This window comes from Macaca fascicularis, chromosome 11, assembly GCF_037993035.2.
Source record: "Macaca fascicularis isolate 582-1 chromosome 11, T2T-MFA8v1.1".
Taxonomy (NCBI): Eukaryota; Metazoa; Chordata; class Mammalia; order Primates; family Cercopithecidae; genus Macaca; species Macaca fascicularis.
Genome location: NC_088385.1, coordinates 129,159,251 through 129,178,078, shown reverse-complemented (window position 1 = coordinate 129,178,078; position 18,828 = coordinate 129,159,251). Strand labels below are relative to the sequence as shown.

Below are 18,828 nucleotides of genomic sequence, written 5' to 3'. Positions count from 1 at the left end.
GACCTCAAGTGATCCTCCTGCCTCAGCCTCCCAAGGTGCTGGAATTACAGGGTGAGCCACATGCCCTGCTTTTATTTTTGTCTTCCTGTTTACCTAGATTTTCTTTCTGCCTTTTTTTTTTTTCTCACTGTGTCACATTGATGTGATCATGGCTCACTGCAGCCTCAACCTCCCCTTCCCAAGCTATCCTCCCACCTCAGTCTCCCTAGTAGCTGTGAACCCAGGTGAGCACCACCACTCCCAGCTCATTTTTAATTTTTTGTAGAGATGGGGTTTCCCTATGTTGCCCAGGCTGGTCTCGAACTCCTGGGTTCAGGCAGTCCTCCTGCCTCGACCTCCCAAAATGCTGGGATTACAGGCATGAGCCACCACACCTGGCCTGTATTTTCTAATTTCCAAAATAAACATGTATTACTTATACACTTTTTTTTTTTTTTTGAGGCAGAGCCTCGCTTTGTCGCCCAGGCTGCAGTGCAGGGCACGATCTCGGCTCACTGCAAGCTCTGCCTCCTGGGTTCACGCCATTCTCCTGCCTCAGCCTCCCGAGTAGCTGGGACTACAGGCACCCACCACCATGCCCAGCTAATTTTTCGTATTTTTTTAGTAGAGACGGGGTTTCACTGTGTTAGCCAGGATGGTCTCGATCTCCTGACCTCGTGATCTGCCCGCCTCGGCCTGCCAAAGTGCTGGGATTACAGGCGTGAGCCACTGCACCCGGCCTTATATACCCATTTTTAACTTAAAAAGTTAAAATCAGTTTCCTGGGAGGAGATAAGCCTTAAAGCTGAGGTTGCAAAGTGGCAACCCATGGACTGTATTCAGTGCAGAAACAAGCCTTATTTAATCCCACCATCAATTCCTAAGAGACTGTATTAGGAAAGACCCTTGGGGGAAATTGCAGTTAAAAATGCAAAAAGCAAAGGACCACTGCATGGGCGGTCCAGTCACAGAAGGTGCTCCAAGCTCACAATCAGTGTCTGTAAGGATAAGGAGGAGGTCTCGACTTCCCCTCCTTCTGAGTATCGGGCAGCGTCGGCAGGAGAGTGGCCATGCGGGATGGCGACCTGGGGAGCTAACAACCCCATGAGGACGAGAAGCCCCCACACCCAGACAAGCCACCAAACCAGAGCCTCACAGGATTGCCGTCTTTTCTCCAAAAATCAGAAGAAACACTGGATTGGAATCAAATCAGCAGTCAGACAAATAGAAATACCCAAATATGAAGGGTTACACACCAGCACAAGTCAGCAAATAGGTAAGGAAAGCCAGCACTCTGGGAGAAAGCTACCTGGGAACTAGCAAGGGGGAGAAAGTTAACAAAGATTTTAAAAATAACTAATAATTCAGGAAAAAACACAGAAGATTCTGTACCATTGAGCAACAGCCCATTATGAAAAAGGCAAATGAGGGCCGGGTGCTGGTAATCCCAGCACTTTGGGAGGCTGAGGCGGGCCGATCACAAAGTCAGGAGATCAAGACCATCCTGGCTAACACGGCGAAACCCCATCTCTACTAAAAAAAAATACAAAAAAATTAGCCGGGCATGGTGGCGGGCACCTGTAGTCCCAGCTACTCGGGAGGCTGAGGCAGAAGAACGGCGTGAACCCGGGAGGCGGACGGACTTGAAGTGAGCCGAGATCGCGCCACTGCACTCCAGCCTGGGTGACAGAGTGAGATTCTGTCTCAAAAAAAAAAAAAAAAAGTAAATGAGGTCTTGGAAAATAAATACAAATATACAAGTATGATTTTTAGAAAGCTGAGTTGAAATGAAAATATAGAAAAAAAGCAAAGTGAATAAAGCTGAAAAACACAGCAGTAAGCTAAAAGATTAAACTGAGGGTTTCTATAAAAAGTAACCAGGCATGGTGGCACATGCCTCTAGTCCCAGCTACTTGGGAGGCTGACGCACAAGAATAACTTGAACCCAGGAGGCGGAGGTTGCACCACTGCACTCCAGCCTGGGCAATAGAGCAAGACTCTGTCTCAAAAAATGCATAGTCCAGGCACAGTGGCTCACGCCTGTAATCCCAGCAATTTGGGAGGCTGAGGCGGGCAGATCACCTGAGGTCGGGAGTTCCAGACCAGCCTGACCAAGTTGGAGAAACCCCGTCTCTACTAAAAATACAAAATTGGCCAGTCATGGTGGTGCATGCCTGTAATTCCAGCTACTCAGGAGGCTGAGGCAGGAGAATCGCTTGAACCCAGGAGGCAGAGGTTTCGGTGAGCTGAGATCATGCCATTGCACTCCAGCCTGGGCAACAAGGGCAAAACTCCATCTCAAAATAAATAAACTGAGGGTTTCTCCCAGAAAGCTGCCAAAAGGACAAAGAGAAGTTGTGACATGGAGGATCCATCTAGATAGTTACAGAAAGAAAGAAGTAAATAAGAAAGGAAATAACCAAAGCAGCAATAAAAGAAAATTTCCCAGTGATACAAACACAAGCCTTTTATTTTTTATTTTTATTTTATGAACCTCCTCTTGGTTCAAGCAATTCTCCTGCCTCAGCCTCCAGAGTAGCTGGGATTACAGGCATCTGCCACCATGCCCAGTTAAATTTTGTATTTTTAGTAAAGACAGGGTTTCACTATGTTCACCAGGCTGGTCTGGAATGCCTGACCTCAAATTGTCTGCTTACCTTGGCCTCCCAAAGTGCTGGGATTACAGGCATGAGCCACTGTGCCCAGCCAAGAGCTGTTTTAACTGGGGTGAGATGATGATATGGTTTGGCTGTGGTCCCCACCCAAATCTCATCTTGAATTCCCATGTGTTGTGGGAGGGACCAGGTGGAGGTAATTGAATCATAGGGGACAGGTCTTTCCTGTGCTGTTCTAGTGATAGTGAATAAGTCTTATGAGATCTGATGATTTTTAAAAAGGGGAGTTTCCCTGCACAATCTCTCTTCTCTTGTCTGTGGCCGTGTGAGATGTGCCTTTCACCTTCCCCCATGATTGTGAGGCCTCCCCAGCCACGTGGAACTGTGAGTCCATTAAACCTCTTTCTTTTGTAAATTGCTCAGTCTCGGGTATGTCTTTATCAGCAGTGTGAAAATGGACTAATACAGATGATATCTCATTTAGTGTGTTGTTTTGTTTTGAGACAGGGTCTTATGGTGTTGCCCAGGCTGGAGTGTAGTAATTCAATCAAGGCTTACTGCAGCCTTTACCTCCTGGACTCAAGTGATTCTCCCACTTCAGCCTCCAGAGTAGCTGGGACTACAGGCATGTGCCATTACACCTGGCCAATTTGTTAATTTTTTGTAGAGACTGGGTCTCCCCATGTTGCCCAGGCTGGTCTCGAACTCCTGGGCTTAAGTGATCCTCCTGCCTCCGCCTCCCAGAGTGCTGGGATTACAGGTGTGAGCCATCACACCTGGCCTCATTGTAGTTTTGATTTGCATTACTCTGATGATCAGTGATGTTGAGCATCTTTCATATACATGTTTGCCATTTGTATGTCTTCTTTTGATAAATGTCTATTCAGTTATTTTGCCCATTTTAAATCAGATGATTAGATTTTTTCCTGTAGAGTTGTTTGAGCTCCTCATATTGTCACCTCAATAAATTCTGGAGGATATAAAGTAAAATAGTCTTTTCATCCATAGGCTACATTTGAAAGAATTACTACTAGAGGTTGTTCTCTCCAAGAAGACAAAAATGAAATTCAAGTACGAGAAAGATATGGAACACAAGAAACAGTGTAGCACAAAAAAAAAAAAAAAAAAAAAAAAAACAACAACAACAACAAAAAAAACTTAAAACTGGGTTTTTAAAGTTATGATTTAAAAAAAAAGAGTTTTGGCCAGGTCCAGTGGCTCACGGCTGTAATCCTAGCACTTCGGGAGGCCGAGGCGGGTGGATCATCTCAGGTCAGGAGGTTGAGACCAGCCTGGCCAACATGGTGAAACCCCATCTCTACTAAAAATACAAAAATTAGCCGGGCATGGTGGTGTGTGCCTGTAATCCCAGCTACTCGGGAGACTGAGGCATGAGAATCGCTTGAACCTGGGAGGCGGAGGTTGCAGTGAGCTGAGATTGCGCCACTGCACTCCAGCCTGGGTGACAGAGTGCGACTCCCTCTCCAAAAAAAAAATAATAATATATGTATATATGTATATATGCGTGTGTGTGTGTGTGTGTATATATACACCTCATTTCAGAAACATTTCTTAGAGGTCTTTCTTACTTTCTGTTACTTTTTTTTAAATTTAGTGACAGCATCCTTTTCTTGTTTTATGTATGCAATATTGTCTCTTATCTCTCCCCGAAGAATATTTTTAGTTTATTTGAAGTTATCTTTTGCTCCCTGCATTGTTTGTTTATTTATTTATTTTTCTCTCTCTCTTAGTTTGTTTTGAACTCCCTCTTCATGTTGGAAGCTCTCCTCAGAAGTCTGGAAAGAAGCCCATGAAGATGACTGATAGGATCAGTGTGTACAGCAGGAGCATGGCCTGTCAGCAAGTAAGCCAGTGGGTGGCCAGGCAGCTCCTTGGTCAGAGGCTTCTAAATGTCAGTATCTGGAGGTCTTCTCTGTGGGTGGTTCTGATTGCCCAGGGGGACCTCCAATTGCCTTCTGGGAGTGTGTATGTCTGGCTGTTCAGTTTCTGGAGCAAGGCCAGGGAAGAGGGCAGTCATTTTGCTGTTTGCTCTGCCCACTGCCACTAAATCTCTCTGCTCCCAGCCTCTGGCAACTCACTCCTTGCACTCAATGCCTGCTGTCCTCAGTTCTGGAGCCTCTTTGATTTAATTTATCCATAAGCTAAACCTGGAGAGGGAGAGAGCTAGTCACCCGAGAGCGCACAGGATGGGGGATGAGAACCCGGAGGTCTTACTGCTCCATATACAGACTTTGTTTTTAGTCCCCTCCCTACTGCAGCACTGAAGCCTCCAATTCCTGAGACTTTATGGGATTCCAAGAGAACCGGCCTGCTTTTCACTGGGATCTGCTTCTACAGGTTTGGAGCTACAGGTGTTGCCTTATTTCACTAAATATGGATCTTCTGCTTCTGTTTCTTGTTCTCTTTTACTTTGAGGGTGATTTAGGAGCAAAAGGGGTGACCATGTTTTTACCATAGTAAAAACTAACATCTAGACACTTTATTAAAATTTTGAATGATTTGCTAACATTGTAAAAATCATGACATTTCATGTTATAGAGACACTAGAATGTTAGGATTGGCTGAGCACCGGTGGCTCACGCCTATAATCCCAGCACTGTGGGATGCCAAGGTGGGCGGATCATTTGAGGTCAGAAGTTCGAGACCAGCCTGGACAACATGGTGAAACCCCATCTCTACTAAATATACAAAAATTAGCCAGGCGTGGTGGCCCATGCCTGTAGTGCCAGCTACTCGGGAGGCTGAGGCAGGAGAATTGATTGAACCCAGGAGGTGGAGGTTGCAGTGAGCCGAGATCACACCATTATACTTCAGCCTGGGTGACACAGCGCGACTCCGTCTCAAAAAAAAAAAAAGGATTTTCCTGAACTATCAGAACACCTGACAACACTGGGCCCTTATTTCCACGTCAGCAGCTGGAGCTCAGGAGCAACTATCCTCTTTATTTTTATATTATTTAATTTTTTAATAGAGGCAGGGTCTCCCTATGTTGCCCAAGCTGGTCTTGAATTCCTGGGCTCTGGCTGGGTGCGGTGGCTCACACCTGTAATCCCAGCACTTTGGGAGGCCGAGGCAGGCGGATCACGAGGTCAGGAAATCGAGACCATCCTGGCCAACACGGTGAAACCCCGTCTCTACTAAAAATATAAACATTAGCCGGGCGTGGTGGTGGGCACTTGTAATCCCAGCTACTCGGGAGGCTAAGGCAAGAGAATCGCTTGAACCCGGGAGTCAGAGGTTGCAGTGAGCCAAGATTGCCACTGCACTCCAGCCTGGTGACAGAACGAGACGCCGTCTCAAAAAAAAAAAAAAAAAAAGAATTCCTGGGCTCAAGGGATCCTCCTGCCTTGGCCTCCCAAAGTGCTGGGATTACAGGCATGAGCCACTGTGCACAGTCTGACTGTCCTCTTTATTCATTTATGTATTTATTTTGAGACGAAGTCCCACTCTGTTGCCCAGGCTGGAGTGCAGTGGCATGATCTCAGCTCACTGCAACCTCTGCAGTGTTCAAACAATTCTCCTGCCTCAGCCTCCCAAGTAGCTGGGACTACAAGCGTGTGGCACCACACCCGGCTAATTTTTGTATTTTTAGTAGAGACGGGGTTTCACCATGTTGGCCAGGCTGGTCTCGAACTCCTGGTGTCAAGTGATCCACCTGCCTCGGCCTCCCAAAGTGCTGGGTTTACAGACATGGGCCACTGCGCCTGGAAAAGTTCTTTTTAATGTACAGTTCCAGGAGTTTTGACAAACATATACAGTAAAGTGACCACTTCCACGATCAAGATAGAGGACAGGGCTGGGCGCGGTAGCTCATGCCTGTAATCCCAGCACTTTGGGAGGCTGAGGCAGGTGGATCATTTGAGGCCGGGAGTTCAAGGCCAGCCTGGCCAACATGGTGATATACATGAATTAGCTGGGCGTGGTGGCATGTGCTTGTAATCCCAGCTACTTGGGAGGCTGAGGAAGAATTGCTTGAACCTGGGACATGGAGGTTGCAGTAAGCCAAGATTGCACCACTGCACTCTAGCCTGGGCGACAGAGTGAGACTCTGTCAAAAAAAAAAAAAAAAAGAAAAGATATAGGACAGGACAGGCACAGTGGTTCACACCTGTAATCCCAGCACTTTGGGAGGCTGAGAGGGGAGGATCACTGGAGCCCAGGAGCTGGAAACCAACCTGGTAAGATGGCAAGATCCTGTCGGTACAAAAAAATAATAATTAGCCAGGCATGGTGGCGTGAGCCTGTGGTCCCAGCCACTCGGGGGTTTGAGGCAGGAGAATCCCTTGAGCCCAGAAGTTCGAGGCTGCAGTGAGCTATGACCGTGCCATTACACTCGACTGGATGACAGAACAAGACTTTGTCTCTCAAAAAATACACACACACACATATATATACATAGACACATATACAAACACACATACACACACACGAGTTCCAGTACCCATCCTCACCCCCAGTTCCCACTTGTCCTTTGTAGTCAGTCCCTCTCTCCATTCTAGTCCCTGGCAATGACCCATCTGTTTCTTGTTACCATTGTTTTGCCTTTTCCGGAATAGAATCCTCCAAAAAGTAGCCTTGAGTCTGGCTTCTCTCACTGAGCATAATGCATCTGAGATTCTGCCGTGCTGCTGTGTGTATCTGTAGCTCGTTCCTTTTTATTGCTGCGTAGTATTTCATTTTATGAACGTACCACTTTGTGTTTATACATTTACCAGTTGAAGCCATTTTAGTTGTTTCTAGTTTTTGGTGGTTATGAATAAGACCAGTGTAAATATTTACATCCAGATTTTTGCACTTTTTTAAAATTTAGAGATAGGATCTTGCTTTGTTGCCCAGGCTGGAGTTCAGTGGCATGATCACAGCTACCTGGGGGACTGAGGTGGGTGGATCACCTGAGCCTGGGAGGTCGAGGCTGCAGTGAGCCGTGATCACACCACTGCACTCCAGCCTGGGTGACAGAGCAAGGCCCTGTCTCAAAAAAAAAAAAAAAAAGAAAAGAAAAGAAAAGAGGGCTGGGCACGGTGGCTCAAGCCTGTAATCCCAGCACTTTGGGAGGCCGAGACGGGTGGATCACGAGGTCAGGAGATTGAGACAATCCTGGCTAACACGGTGAAACCCCATCTCTACTAAAAAAAAAAAAAAAAAAAACACTAGCCGGGCGTGGTGGTGGGCACCTGTAGTCCCAGCTACTCGGGAGGCTGAGGCAGGAGAATGGCGTGAACCCGGGAGGTGGAGCTTGCAGTGAGCTGAGATCCGGCCACTGCACTCCAGCCTGGACAACAGAGCGAGGCTCCGTCTCAAAAAACAAAAAGAACAAAAAAAAAAAAAGAAAAGAAAAGAAAAGGAAGAAGAGGCTGGGTGTGGTGACTCACACCTATAATCCCAGCACTTTGGGAGGCTGAGATGGGTGGATTGCTTGAGGTCAGGAGTTCGAGACCAGCCTGGTCAACATGGCGAAACCTCATCTCTACCAAAAATATAAAAATTAGCTGGGGGTGGTGGAGCGTGCTTGTAATCCCACATTCTCGGGAGGCTGAGGTAGGAGAATAGCTTGAACCAGGGAGTAGGAGGTTGCAGTGAGCCCAGACTGCACCACTGCACTCCAGCCTGGCGATAGAGGGAGACTCCATCTCAAAAAAAAAAAAAAAAAAAAAAAATTAGCTGGGCCTGGTGGCACATGCCCTATAATCCCAGCTGCTCAGGAGGCTGAGACAGGAGAACTGCTTGAACCCAGGAGGCAGAGGTTGCAGTCAGCTGAGATCGCCCCACTGCACTCTAGCTTATGCGACAAAGTGAGACTCCATCTCAAAATAAATAAATAACAACGAAGAAAAAAAGAGAGTTCTTTTTATGTTCTGGCTACAAGTCTTTTATCAGATATATGTTTTGCAAGGATCATCTGGCAATCTGTCTGCTTGTTTTTTCAATCTCTTACCAGTGTCTTTAGCAAAAAGCTTTGCCTAACCCAAAAGTCACAAAGATTTTCTCCTGTTTTCCCCTAGGAGTCTTAGTTTTATGTTTTACATTTTGGTCTGTGATCTATTTTGAGTGAATTTTGTGATAAGGTGCAAGGTATAGGTTCATTATTTTTGCACACAGATGTCCAGTTATTCTAGCATCATCTGTTGGATGTTTGCAGTTATTATTAACACTGTCCATATTCTCAAGGCTCCTGGGCTCAGGGGTCAGCAACCGTACCTCTGGCCCCAACTGTGCAGTTCAGTCGCCTGCCCCATATGCCCCTCAAACCTAACAGCTGGGGCCTGTTGCAGTTCTTTGCTTGCAGAAGACTTTGTTTCTGGTCTCTTTACCTCTTCTCTCTCTTCCTGAAATCTGCATAAAACAAACCATGAAAGGGCAGGGTGGCCTCGTGGTCTGGCAACATCCCTTTGAAAATAAACAAGTGCAGAAACTGAAAGGCAGCAGCTACCTCTGGGGACCACTCGAGAAAGAGTTCAGGGCCGGTGCATCCGCTGCGCGTGGCTGTCTTGCCCCGGCCGGGCGACAGGTCGGATGTGGCAAAACCAAACAGGATCCCGATTGCTTCAGATGTCGCCTCTGGCCAGAGACCCCTGATGCCTCTGCAGCAAGCACCTAATTGTATGTATGGGGTGCAGGCAGAAGAGTTTCATGACTGAACAGCCCTCAACAGTTTGTACAGCCTTCCTCAAAGGTCCAGATTTAACTGGTTCCCACACAACCCTGGGAGGTGGGCAGGTCAGGGACAGTTACCATTATCTTACACATAAGAAAACTGAGGCACAGAAGGGTGAAGAAATAGATGGATGTGGGTTTGGAATTTTTTTTTTTTTTTTTTTGAGGCAGAATCTCATTTCATCACCCAGGCTGGACTGCAGTGACGCAATCTCGGCTCACTGCAACCTCCATCTCCCGGGTTCAAGTGATTCTCCTGCCTCGGCCTCCTGAGTAGCTGGGATTATAGATGCGCACCACCATGCCTGGCCCTAACATTTTTTTTTTTTTTTTTGAGACAGAGTCTCGCTCTGTTGGCCCAGGCTGGAGTGCAGTGGCGCAATCTCAGCTAACTGCAACCTCCACCTCCCAAGTTCAAGCAATTCACCTGCCTCAGCCTCCCGATAGCTGGGATCACAGGCGCCCACCAGCACTTCTGGCTAATTTTTGTATTTTTAGTAGAGACGGGGTTTCACCATGTTGGCCAGGCTGGTCTCGAAGTCCTGACCTCAGATGATCCACCCACCTTGGCCTCCCAAAGTGCTGGGATTACAGGTGTTCCATGCCCAGCCACTTGGCTAACTTCTGTAATTTTGGTAGGGACAGAGTTTCACCATGTTGCCCAGGCTTTAGCAAAAAGCTTGGCCTAACCCCAAAGTCACAAAGATTTTGCCAGGCCATTTTTTTGTTTGTATGTTTTGTTTTGTTTGAGATAAGGTCTTGCTCTGTTGCCCAGGCTGGAGTGCAGTGGCACAGTTTTGGCTTACTGCACTCTCCAACTCCTGGGCTCAATCAGTCCTCCCACCTCAGCCTCCTGGGTAGCTGGGACTAAAGGTGTGTATCACATGCTTGGCTAATTTTTAAATTTTTTGTAGAGATGGGGTTTGGCTATGTTGCCCAGGCTGGTCTTGAAATCCTGGCCTCAAGCCATCCTCCAGAATTCATAATTCTCTCTGCCACCCTGGCTGGATATATCTCAAATGTCCAAAGAATGGATAAGCACATTGTAGTGCACTCATCCCATGGAATATTCTCCAGCAATGAGAATGAATGACATACAATCTCACATAGTAGTATTGAATCTCACAAATACCATGTTGAGTGAAAGAAGCTAGACACACAAGAGCATATATTACATCATTCCGTGTGTGTAAAGCTAAAAAATAAGCCAAATAAATCAGTGCAGGTAGAAGTCAGGGTATCGGCCACACTTAGAGGGGTAGTGACTACACAGGGATAGGAAGGGGACTCGGGATTAGTGATATTGTTTATTGATCCAGATGCAAGTCACGCAGGTGTGTTCAGTAGGTGAAAAATCATTGAGCTATACCCTTACATGTTGATTAAATATTCAGGACTGGGCACAGTGGCTCAGGCCTGTAATCCCTGTAAATACAGAGGCCAAGGTAGGAGGATCACTTGAAGCCAGGAGTTCAAGACCAGCCTGAGCAACATGGTAAAATCCAGTCTCTACAAAAAATAAAAAATAAAAATAAATAGCCACACATGGCACCATGCACCTGTGTGGTTCCAGCTACGTGGGACCCTCACTCACGGCCTCACTCTGTCATCCAGGCTGGAGTGCAGTGGCGCCATCAGGGTTCACTGCAGCCTTGACCTCCCAGGCTCAAGTGATTCTCCCACTCAGCCTTTCAGGTTAGCTGGGACCACAGGCCAATTTATGGGCTTACTGGGAAGTAACCCATTGTAAATTGAAGAGCATCTGTATTCAACTCTGTTGTTGTATGGTGAAAGCAGCCAGGAACAATATGTAAATGAATAAGCATGGTTTGTTCCAATAAAACTTTATTTATTTATTTTTTTTATTATTATTTTTTTTTGAGACGGAGTCTTGCTCTGTAGCCCGGGCTGGAGTGCAGTGGCCGGATCTCAGCTCACTGCAAGCTCCGCCTCCCGGGTTTGCGCCATTCTCCTGCCTCAGCCTCCTGAGTAGCTGGGACTACAGGCGCCCGCCACCTCGCCCGGCTAGTTTTTTGTATTTTTAGTAGAGACGGGGTTTCACCGTGTTAGCCAGGATGGTCTCGATCTCCTGACCTCGTGATCCGCCCGTCTCGGCCTCCCAAAGTGCTGGGATTACAGGCTTGAGCCACCGCGCCCGGCTAAAACTTTATTTTTAAAAAATCAGGTAGACTGGGTGCAGTGGCTCAGGCCTGTAATCCCAACACTTTGGGAGGCCAAGGCGGGCGGATCACCTGAGGTCAGGAGTTCGAGATCAGCCTGGCCAACATGGTGAAACCCCGTCTCTACTAAAGATACAAAAATTAGCTGGGCGTGGTGGCAGGCACCTGTAATCCCAGCTACTTGGGAGGCTGAGGCAGAAGAATTGCTTGAACCCCAGAGGCGGAGGTTGCAGTGAGCCGAGATCGTGCCATTGCACTCCAGCTTGGGTGACAAAAGCTAGACTTCGTCTCAAAAATAAATAAATAAATAAATAAAATAAAATAAACCAGGTAGTCAGCCAGATTTGCTGATTCCTGGTCTGCTGGAAGACAGGCTGGGTTCCGAAGCCTCCTTCACTGAGTCTCTGCAGGACCCTGTCCAAGTCACTTCCCTGGTCTGAGTTATCCTTTCTGTAAATCGGGAGGCTGATTCCCTGCTCTAAACCACCCTTTGGGGTTGCCAAGAGATCAGATGAGCTCATCACAGAGGGAGCCCAGAGGGAGGAAAGAGCAGGATTAAGAGCCTCTTAAGGTTGTCTGATGCAAAGCAGATTGCTTTTTCTGCCTAGGTCTGGAGAGAGAAAGCCATTGACCTCAAGTCGCCCAGTGCATCCATGGGTACCAGTGTCCCAGGGGCATCCCAGAGACAGGACCCATAGGCTTGGCAGCAGATCCTGGTCCTTGCCATCCCGAGGCCTCTCCCCAACCCCACCTGTGGAAAGAGAACAACAGTGAGAGAGAGACTGGAAAAATGAGTCTCTAATTGGCTGTTCCTTTGAGCCCCCGGCCAGAAGCTATTTGGGTCTGCTTTAATGACTGAGCAGCCAGTGCCCAGGGCAGGGACGTGTTGTCTGACCTCTAGCCCTCTGCTCAGTCAGGCACGTCTCTCCTTCCTGTTCCCGGGTGGGCGCATCCCACAAAGCCTGACTCAGGCTGTGCCGCATCTGGGGCATGCTGTGCGGATGACTCCAGTGTCAATCACTTGGGGAAGAGGTGGGTCTTCAGAGAGCAAAGTGTAACTGAGGGCAAACCCAAGGCAACCAGGGGAGGGACATTCTTCCCTTCCCTGTGCCTCCTGCTCTCGGAACTGGTCTTCTGAAGATAGAGGTGCGTGAGGATAATAACGATAAAATAGCAGCTATCATTTGAGATTCACCATGTGCCAGGGTCTGCTTTGAGTGCTTTACACGTATTCACTTAATCCTCACAACAACCCTGTAGGCACCATTATTCTCCTATTATACAAATGACGAAACAGCGACCCAGAAAGGTTAAGATACTTGCCTGAGGTCACACGGCTAGGGAGTGGTGGAGCTCCCCGTGTTGAGGACTACAGAAGGGGATGCCTCGTTGGTCCAAAACAGGTCCATATGGAGGAGTGGGGGCTCACGTGGGGTAAGACCCAGTGAAAACTTGCCTAAACAATCAAGGGCATTTATTGGCTCACAAAATTGAGACGTTCCGAGGATTGTGCTGGCTTCAGGGCCGGCTGGGGCCTAGGCTCAAATGCTGCCCTTAGAAAGCACACACTCACTGTCTTTCAGCCCTTTCCTGCGATGGTTTCATTCTCAGGCTGATTCCTCCGCACGTGGAAGGAAAGATGGCTGCAGGCACTCCGTTTGAGCAACTCCAGATGCTCCTGCAGAATTCTTTCCCACCAGTTCCCACTGAGGGATGACTCTCATTGGGCCACTACGGGCCACGTGCTCATCCCTGAGCCAATTGTGGTAGCCAGGAGGCGGGACCATGGTGATTGGCTAGGACTGGGTCATATGACCATCCTGGGAGCGGTGCCCGCCCCACTTAAGGACCGGGGAAGGAGGGCGACCCCTATGGGAAGAAGAGGGAAACAGAACTGGATAGACAAGGTCAATGGATGTCTAATCTGAGGCTCTGGAGGAAACATACCTTCTTCACCCAGAGGAGCGAGAGAGAGAAGCTGGACTTGGCCTTTAGGGTCTGTAATCCATCCTCGGCCCCACCAGGGACCTCTGTGACACTTGTTGCCATGGCATGGACTGGAGCTTGGACCTGAGCCTTCTCTGCCTACCTCCCCCAGCTGACCCCTTCCCCACCCCACTTCCCTGCCTACTGACCGCCTTCGCATTCCCTGGGGGCACATGGGCCGTGCTGCCAACTGCTGGCCCCCTGCTTGGCCCATTGTTCCAGTTCCCTAGTTGCCCAGCTCCCACCTCCAGTCTGGTCTTTTCCAATCCATGCTATTCATTGGCAACACCATCCCCAGTCCAGCAGAGCCTTGGCTCAGAAACCTCCAGCCACTCCTTTGTGTCAAAAACGAAAAACAAGCTGCTTATCCCCAGGCCTGGTATTCCTCCAGTGTCCTAGGAGATTCCCTGACCCTTGCCATCAGAATGTCTGTATCCCCTAATTCCAAACTGTGGTCGGCATCGGAAAGCACTGGGGCTCACTTACCTGCCTGGGGGTTAAGTGTCAAGTTTGAGTCATTGCTGCCTAGGGCCCAGCACAGCTCAATCAATGCCTGCAAAGCTACATTTGTAGCTCCTGGGCATGAGACTGCTCCTTGATGAAGGGAGGTGGGAGAGGAAATTAGGGCGCTCCAGTGAGAGACACAGAGGAAGTTCCGCAGAATGACTGAGAGACAGTGATCTAGGCGGGTGGAGACAAGGGAAGCAGGGGGAAAAAGCAGAAGCCTTAGAGAAAGGAGGGAGGGATGCCGATCCAGAGAGCGAGAGCTGGGAACAGACACGCAGAGAGGGCAGAAAGGAAGCGCGGGAACGTGTGCCAGCTCAGGCATTTTTTTTCCCCTTAAGCAAACAAGGCCTCTATGATTTGTGTTTTGTCAAGCTGAACTTTCCATATCAGGAGTTTATTTAGCTGAGCAGCCAATTCTGGTAAAAACACTGGAACATGTTAAAAAGGAACGGGTAGGAAGGAGAGTCAGAACAAACAGGAGAGAGCATCTGCCTGTAGCCGATCCACGCAGTGCAGCTTGGCCTAGACCCGCTGACACAATACCCCCACCCCTGCCAGCTCTCTTTAGGGGCTAGCCCAGGGCCAGGAGAGGCTGGACACAGGTGGGGAAGTCAGCTTGGGGGAAGCAGTTTGGGCCGAAAGGGTCATGGCCCTGGGAAAGGTCCAGTTCCAGCCCCACCATGTAAGTCACTAGAGGCCATTAAGACAAGTCAAGCCGAGGTTGCAGTCCACCCATGCACTAACGCCCCTGAGTCCCTGCCACAATCCAGAGCCCCCTCAGAGACAGGGAAGCCAAAAACATGTCCCTGCTGGAACCCAGGCCTCGGGGTAGACAGATCAGGTGTGGCTTTTTTTTTTTTTTTTTTGAGACAGAGTCTCACTCTGTTGCGCCCAGGCTGGAGTGCAGTGGCGTGATCTCAGCTCACTGCAACCTCCGCCTCCCAGGTTCAAGCCATTCTCCTGCCTCAGCCTCCCAACTAGCTGGGATTACAGGTGCATGCCACCACACCTGGCTAATTTTTGTATTTTTAGTAGACACGGGGTTTCGCCATGTTGCCCAGGCTGGTCTCAAACTCCTGACCTCAGGTGATCGCCTTTCTCGGCCTCCCAAAGTGCTGGGATTACAGGCGTGAGTCACCACACCTGGCCTCGGGTGTGGCTTTCAACCTGGGGGCCTGACCGGGCATGAGAGTCCTACATGGGACTGTCCTGCTGTTTTCTCACCTGCACAAGGTGGCCGACAATACCTGCCCACAGAAAGGAGCAACTAGTGGGTTGCCTGGCATCCAGTTGGTGCTTAATAATGGCAGCTCTTATGACTGTGGAAGGCAACAGCTCCTGTGTGCAAGGAACTTGTGTGTCTTGTAGAATCAGGGCCACACAGCCATGCAGGAGAGGCTGGAGCAGCTAGAGAGGGACAACGTCATCATCAATCTGACTTTACTTACTTAAAATGTGACAAAAGCACAAGGTATTCATGATTTGAAATTTTTATTTTCTGAAATGAAACCATTGTACATTGTACAAACCATATCTACTGATGGAATAAATAAGTGAAAAATTATACTGCTGTACAACACACCAAAAAAAAAAAAAAAAAGTCTTGAGAGGGGGAAAAAAATTAGGTAACGGTGAAAAAAGGTCTTTATGCCTCTAACCAGGTTCTCGGCGATAATGAACATTCCAAACCATGACACTGTTTGCTAATGGGAGGTCACCACCCTAGAGGAATCGGTCCACAGCCTTCCGGGTTGTAGGTGTAAGTGCCAGCACTTTGTGGAATGTGTAGCCGCAGCTTCCCCGACTTTAAGTTTTGGGGGAAATTAGGTTTGCCCTGGGAGCCCTTGAGGCCACGGGGCCTGATGTCCACGGAAGGCTTTTGCTCGGGATCCCCCGCCCCCTGGCTCGAAGCTGAAAGGTCTTAGATTCTGTGGTGGGGGGAGGGCGAGGGGCGCAGGGTGGGTGGGGGGCAGCAGCTCAGAGGAGCAACTGCGCCAGGGAAGGAAGCACATCGGATTTTTGCAGTCTCGTCATTCTGCGTGGAAGGCCTTCTTGGCCAGCGTGGAGTGCAGGGCTGCTGGCGCTTTGCCTGGCATGGCCGTGGTGGGGCCCAGCTGGTCCCAATCGCCGGCCCATTCCTACCTTCAGGCACTTCAGAGAAATACTAGTGACAGCCTCGGTATGGTGGACGTCGTCTTAGTCCTCACCTGCGCCAACTCCCCTTGCCTGTCCAGAGAGGCTGCTGCCAACGGCAGGGCCACCTACGCCTCTCTGTTTCTGTAGATGTGTGTTTCATTCTCCTTCAGCTGTCTTGGTTGTAGCCTCTCGTTTCCCAAAAAAGAAAAGGAAATAAATATCCAAATTCATCTCTCACCAAAATGGAGTTTTGCTGCAAAGAAAAATGTGACTCTAACTCTACGGGATCTGGAGGTAACGCCGCCTTGAGATGCGTGGAGAGGAACCGCATCAGGTAGGTTCTGCGCCAGGATACAGGACACAGTTCTCAACAAAACTGACTGCCTAAGGGGCAAAATTGATAAGTACAAGGATTTTTTTTTTTAAGACAGAAACCTTTCGGCATTGCTAACTTCAACATTAAGATTTTCAAAGTTTTTTTTTTTTTTTTTTTTCCCTTATTTCAGGAGACATTTTGCATGAGGTATTTGAAATTCAGGAACATTTTGATTCTTCTTGAAGTGCAGGAAATAGACAGGATCCCTTGAAAAAAAAATAAGAGCCTCACCCTCAGAAACTCTTAAAAAATGGAATCCAGCAGACACTTCCCGTGATGGTCAGGAGAAAGATCCACACGTCAAAGGTGGTACCTGAATATGCACCAATTAGCCCCAAAAAACAACAAAACCCGCAACCCCCACCCCCCCGGTAACACACAACTCAAAGGGAGTCAGAACTCCAGTGCAGTAAAGAAAGCTTAGGAAAAGGTTTAAGGTCTGAGGAGTTCATATATTAATTAAGAGCAAACCAGGCCTCAGAACCAAACAATTAGGCAGTTCGTCCAAGGGGGCGTCTCCGTTCAGTGAGAGGAAGCTGTTCCAGCGCAGGTGCAGGATGGGAGGGAGGGGAGATTGCGTCTCTCCTTTCTGGAGGGTGTGCAAATCTTTCCAATTCCTCGACGTCTTGTTTGTGGCCTTCGAGGCCCAGCCATCAAGGCCCGCTCCCTGGTGGGGACAGACGGCATGTTCCGGGGATGAGACACGGTCCAGCTGTTGGCTCTGAGAGTCAGAACAGCCTGTGAATAGGAAAGCACATGGATTCTGACCGCTGCGATCCTGCCTCTCTGGGGCACCAGCTGGGGCGTCGGGGGAGGCAAAGGGCAGCAGGTGACTGTGGATTTGAAATCCAAGCGACGTCCTATGAGAGAAAGTTCAGCACCAGCTAATCCTGCCACCGGCTCCCAGCCTCCCCGGCCCACTCAGTACCTTAAGGAGACAGCCTTGCAGTCAGCCAGAGAAGCCATTTCGTATTCGGAGGTCTGGGAGAAAGCAGTAATGGGGGGGGTGGTGGTGGTGGTGCGGGGGGCAATAGAGAGGAAGTGCCAGAAAATTCCAAGGGCTTTGCATGTCCATCTGGGCCATGGTGGGCTTGGAGACGCCCAGTCCTGAACGCCCCAAGGAGGGGACAGCACAGTGAGTGCCCAGCCTGATGCAAGGAGCCGAGCCCTTGGGGACTATGCCCCAACACCTGCGTGTCCTTGGGCCCTGGTGCCTGGTACTTGGGGCATGCCTAAGGTCCCCCTGCACCTGCAAACCAGGTGGGCTAAGGAGCTCCTCCGCTCCACCCTGCCTGCTCCGATGAAGTCCTGGGGCAGGGAGGAGAGCGGTGAGTAGGGTGGCAGCTGCCGCCCGAACCAAACCAAGAGGGCACTTTGCAGAGGGGGATGCAAGAACCACCAGGATACATGCCAGAGGTCACCTCAAGGGCACAAGGCACAAAAAAAGAAAGCGGAAGGAATCGGTTGAACAGTGAAAAGCCCCGCCGAAAAGCGTTCCTGATCGGTACCACCCTCCAATAGCTTATATCGTTACATAGAGAAGTGGGGAAAAAAATACAGCAGCAACACAAATGGAATCCTGGCTTGAGACAGTGTGCAGACACTCCTGAGCTGTCAGCCCCACCTGCCTCCCCAAGGACAGTCCCTTAAAGGTTTGAGTGTTTTGCTTCACAGCAGAGTTCTTCAGTGTCTGAGAAGTGACGCCGTTCTGGGTCTTCTTGGATTTGCACTTGGTAAACTTGAAACGTTAGTAGTTCTGTTCGCACCCAAGAGGAATCGCTGGGGCAAAGTTGCTCTAGAATTAATTGCTGATGTACCTTCCATGGAACATGGATCGGAGGCTTTAAAGCATCGTCTACATCTCTTCGGAGTTTTGTTGAGAGGCCTCCAGTTTCATCTTTTTAGAGGGTGGCACTCCTTCCAAATCCTTGGGGAGAGAAGTAAAGGGGAACACAGGTTAATAGGCCAGGAGGGCAAGTTAGGCTGGGCGGGAGGCCGAAGGTCGGCCCGGGAAGGAACCGAGGGAGAGCGGCTTTGTGGTTCCGGACCCGAGGCCCAAGCATGGACTCCAGAGAGTTCGAGGACCTATGGAGACCCTCACACCCGAACTCTTCCTGGAGCTATAGAGCACGGTGTCCCCTGGCCCCTGCCTGGCCCTATCACATGCCAATGGCCGGTAACTCAGGAGGTTTCCTACACCACTGCCTTGGACCCTAGGCTCTCCCCACTCATTCAGACTGGACCAGGAGTTGCTATTATCAATCTTCCCATCTGTGATTAATTGCTAGGGTGATTACTTGTGATTATTGTTTCAAGTTCACCTTTCCAAGTTATTTTTTTTATTGTTGAGACTGAGTCTCACTCTGTCGCCAGG

General features: G+C 49.2%; 1 protein-coding gene across 4 annotated transcripts in view; it reads right to left on the bottom strand.

The window, feature by feature from the left end:
* Nucleotides 1–15,416: 15,416 nt before the first annotated feature.
* Nucleotides 15,417–18,828, bottom strand: part of BCL7A (BAF chromatin remodeling complex subunit BCL7A) — a 42,456-nt gene continuing 39,044 nt past the window's right edge. For 2 of the 4 annotated variants that reach the window (XM_045366144.3, XM_045366147.3), the window contains exon 6: nt 15,417–18,381. In XM_045366144.3, coding sequence (XP_045222079.2) covers nt 18,310–18,381 — 72 coding nt within the window. In that variant the 3' untranslated portion in view covers nt 15,417–18,309. The remainder of the gene's footprint in view (nt 18,382–18,828) is intronic. The other 2 variants (XM_045366148.3, XM_045366145.3) reach the window with 2 other exon arrangements.